Source organism: Priapulus caudatus, unplaced genomic scaffold, assembly GCF_000485595.1.
Source record: "Priapulus caudatus unplaced genomic scaffold, Priapulus_caudatus-5.0.1 Scaffold1782, whole genome shotgun sequence".
In the NCBI taxonomy this organism is placed as follows: domain Eukaryota; kingdom Metazoa; phylum Priapulida; class Priapulimorpha; order Priapulimorphida; family Priapulidae; genus Priapulus; species Priapulus caudatus.
The window spans coordinates 21,060-24,314 of NW_014578843.1; the positions used below are offsets into that span (position 1 = coordinate 21,060).

At 39.6% G+C, this 3,255-nt stretch overlaps 1 protein-coding gene across 1 annotated transcript in view; it reads right to left on the reverse strand.

The window, feature by feature from the left end:
* Nucleotides 1–1,067: 1,067 nt before the first annotated feature.
* LOC106817588 (acid-sensing ion channel 3-like) overlaps nt 1,068–3,255 on the reverse strand; it is a 4,858-nt gene continuing 2,670 nt past the window's right edge. The window contains exons 3-4 of the mRNA XM_014822268.1: nt 3,015–3,106; nt 1,068–1,560 (exon numbers count right to left, since the gene is read on the reverse strand). Coding sequence (XP_014677754.1) covers nt 1,331–1,560; nt 3,015–3,106 — 322 coding nt within the window. The 3' untranslated portion in view covers nt 1,068–1,330. The remainder of the gene's footprint in view (nt 1,561–3,014; nt 3,107–3,255) is intronic.

The window sequence follows — 3,255 nt, forward strand, 5'->3', positions numbered from 1 at the left end:
GTGTGTGTGTGTGTATAGTGTGTGTGTGTGTGTGTGTGTGTGTGTGTGTGTGTGTGTGTGCGTGTGCATGTGTGTGTGTGTGTGCGTGCGTGCGCGCGTGCGCGCGCGCGCGTATGTGTGTGTCTGTGTGTGTGTGTGATCACGAGTGAATAAACAAATAATTGAATAGTTTTTATTTACTCATATTGTCAGCGGAAACATTACAAGATAAGTGATATAAGATACAGCGTACAATATCAGGCATATAACACAAATGTTATATTATCCGTACTAATATACTTAATTATATTATGCATTCGTGAATAATATGCCGCTATCTGCATAATAATTCACACTTTTACTTCATTACACATTCACTACAATTGCATCAGTCTGTATTATGACGCTCCTGATGGGATCAGGATTGAATAATAATAGATCTAGAATCTAGATCTAGAATAGATATTATTATTATTCACTCCTGATAAGATGTCATTCTCCGCCAATAATGAAGCTAGCTTAGCTATATCAATAGCTAATCATACATATGATGTATTCTTAGCTATTGGATGTATTCTTAGCTCTTGGATGTATTCTTAGCTCTTGGCTATATGCATTGTTATACTGACCATAAGCGTTTGTAGAACGTTTGTAGCACAGGAATGGCTGCCTAGAATTAACTGCCTATCAAACATGAACTAAGAATATTTAATTCTAAACTAGATCTTATTAACATAGTCTAAGATAATATTAGCATATATGCTATCAATCACTGAAGCGGATGGGTCAAGTGGACCCCACTATAGACTGCTCAGTGCATGGTGATCAACATCCTAAATTTTGCCCCATATTTATTCGGTAAAATCTGTATAAGGAAATAGGGCGATGGATCGTTCGGACTTTGACGAGCGCAATGGCAGCTTTGATGTTAGTTAATAAAAATGGTATCCTTCGATATTAACGCTGTCCGCTTAGATGACCTATAACACAAGTATAAAATATTAATATACTATCAAGAGCCTGTAAAAAAGACCTTCTTTATACCCTCTTGATACTATCTATGTAATGTGAAATACTTGTAAATAATATCTATATAGTAACTACACAATGTCTATAAAATTAGGCGCAAATAAAAGCACAATTTGTTTTTATTCACCCCTAATAACAATGTAGATCATATCAGGAATGTATAATATAGACACTATACATATTAGACATCTATATTATACACTCCCGATAATATGAGTAGTAGAAGGTAGGCCTATAGTACCGTATAATATCTCCTATAATCTGCGGTCGCTCACACGTTGATTGACATTTATAGAACTTTCGATGGTGGTAATACATGTGGCTACATGCGACTTGGCTGGAGTTTGTCGGCATCACTGACGACAAATATCTTGCGCACATTATATCGCCCGCTGCCGCCACCGCCGCCGTCGCCACCGTAGTAGCCGTCGAAGCCGCCGCCACCGCCACTCGGCGGCACCGACAGACGCCGGTTACAGATGAAGTGCAGTAATTCGAGGATCGTGAGAAGACTAGCGCCAGCAAAGGCTCCCATCAGCCCGCCTATGTCACCTGCCAAGGATCATCAAGTAGAGCATACGTGATCGTACGCGAATGTTTATCACCCATTACAATTAACCTAACCTATAGGCCTGTACTCTGATTATACATAATAATTGACCTATCCGTGTCTAAGTGGGAATTATAATTGTTCCATAGACGTAGTTTCACCATAGATATATACAAACACGTATGTGTTTGTATACAATATGTCTTTGGAATATGCATGTGCAAATACTGCGAATAAAATATGCGTAAATAAATGCAAATATGTGATATATCTAGGAGGCATGCAACAGTAAGCCTCCGCAATTGGTCGCCGGTCGGCCATTTTTGTGTATAAAATGTGGTCAGACAACTTTGTCAGCCATTCCGCTCAGTAGAAGTAGGCAAAAGTTTGCGAGCGGAGCATAGAGCATGAATCTGTAGTTATTTAACATGAATAAAGTGTATGTTGTGTAAGCGAAGTAACAGTGTGAGTATTTTTAATTAATATCTGTTCGATGCTTATTCCGGCTTGCTGCCTATATGGACGCGATCTACTGTTGTTCACCACCTCTAGGGGTTCACACAATGACTGACGGCTTCGCAGGCCTCGCCTAAGACACCTGCCGGGTAAACACGCATTAACACGTGTGGCCGTGCGTAAATTTGAACTGTTCGTCACACATCGCCTCCATGCATTCATTTTAGCTATAATAATGAATTATATCATATTAAATATAGAAATAAGTATAAAGTAATAATTCCATATAATTGAATATCCATTTCTTGCTTGTTGGAACGAAAAACTAACTCTGGTTCTATATGAGGAGAGCGCAAAATAGCCTTCCGCCAATTGTTCACCAAAGTTGCACTATTTCATCTGTGGAAAAAGCCTTCTTTTAATTTTGCGGTAATATTCGGCGCTGGTGTGCACTAACTTGTATTGTGCACGCACGGTAGATACATCCTGAATGTCTAGAGCGCGTGAGAAGTAAAACTGGTCTTGTGTCATTCCGTCAAGTGGCGTAGACACAGTCACCGCATCCGAATACATGTTTGAAATTCTCAAAAACAGTCTAGTACAAGTTTCAAGTGAAGATTGGATTTCCGTAGTCATTTAGCATGAATAAAGTGTATGTCGCGTATGCGCCATAAAACTTCAAGTATTTACTGTTGTACAACACCTATTGGTCACTCAAACGTATCGCTAAAAGAATCTTTATACATAGACATGCACATGTCTTTCCTACACAAGTACAGTTTCACTGTATAAATACCACTTAGCGAAAACGTTGAAGCTGTTCCTTAGAGTAAGGTGTTCGTCGAGTGCATGGCTTTACTGTAAAAGTGTCACTTCAAAAAAATGCCCAAAGTGTTCGTTATAACACTATAACCTACGTAACCTACAGAGGTAAAAATTGCGTTTGTAATTTGCGGATCGCGAGATATGTAAAATAAGGTATATAATGCGCGTTGCTCACAAATCAATTCTTCGGCGGAGTAGGAAGGTTCGTTCCACACTGTCCTGTTCGCCACAGATGAGTAGTGCACCTCCAGTGCGACCAGGTTCTGCCTTGAATGCGAAACATATCGTGTGTATCGGTAAAGCTGCGTTAATTATTAAATATGGCTGATAGGGTCTATAGCCTCGTTCACACGAGACCTCGTATTTATGAAATACGGCATTCGCGAAATACCGAATCTGAGACAAATACGCGGCCG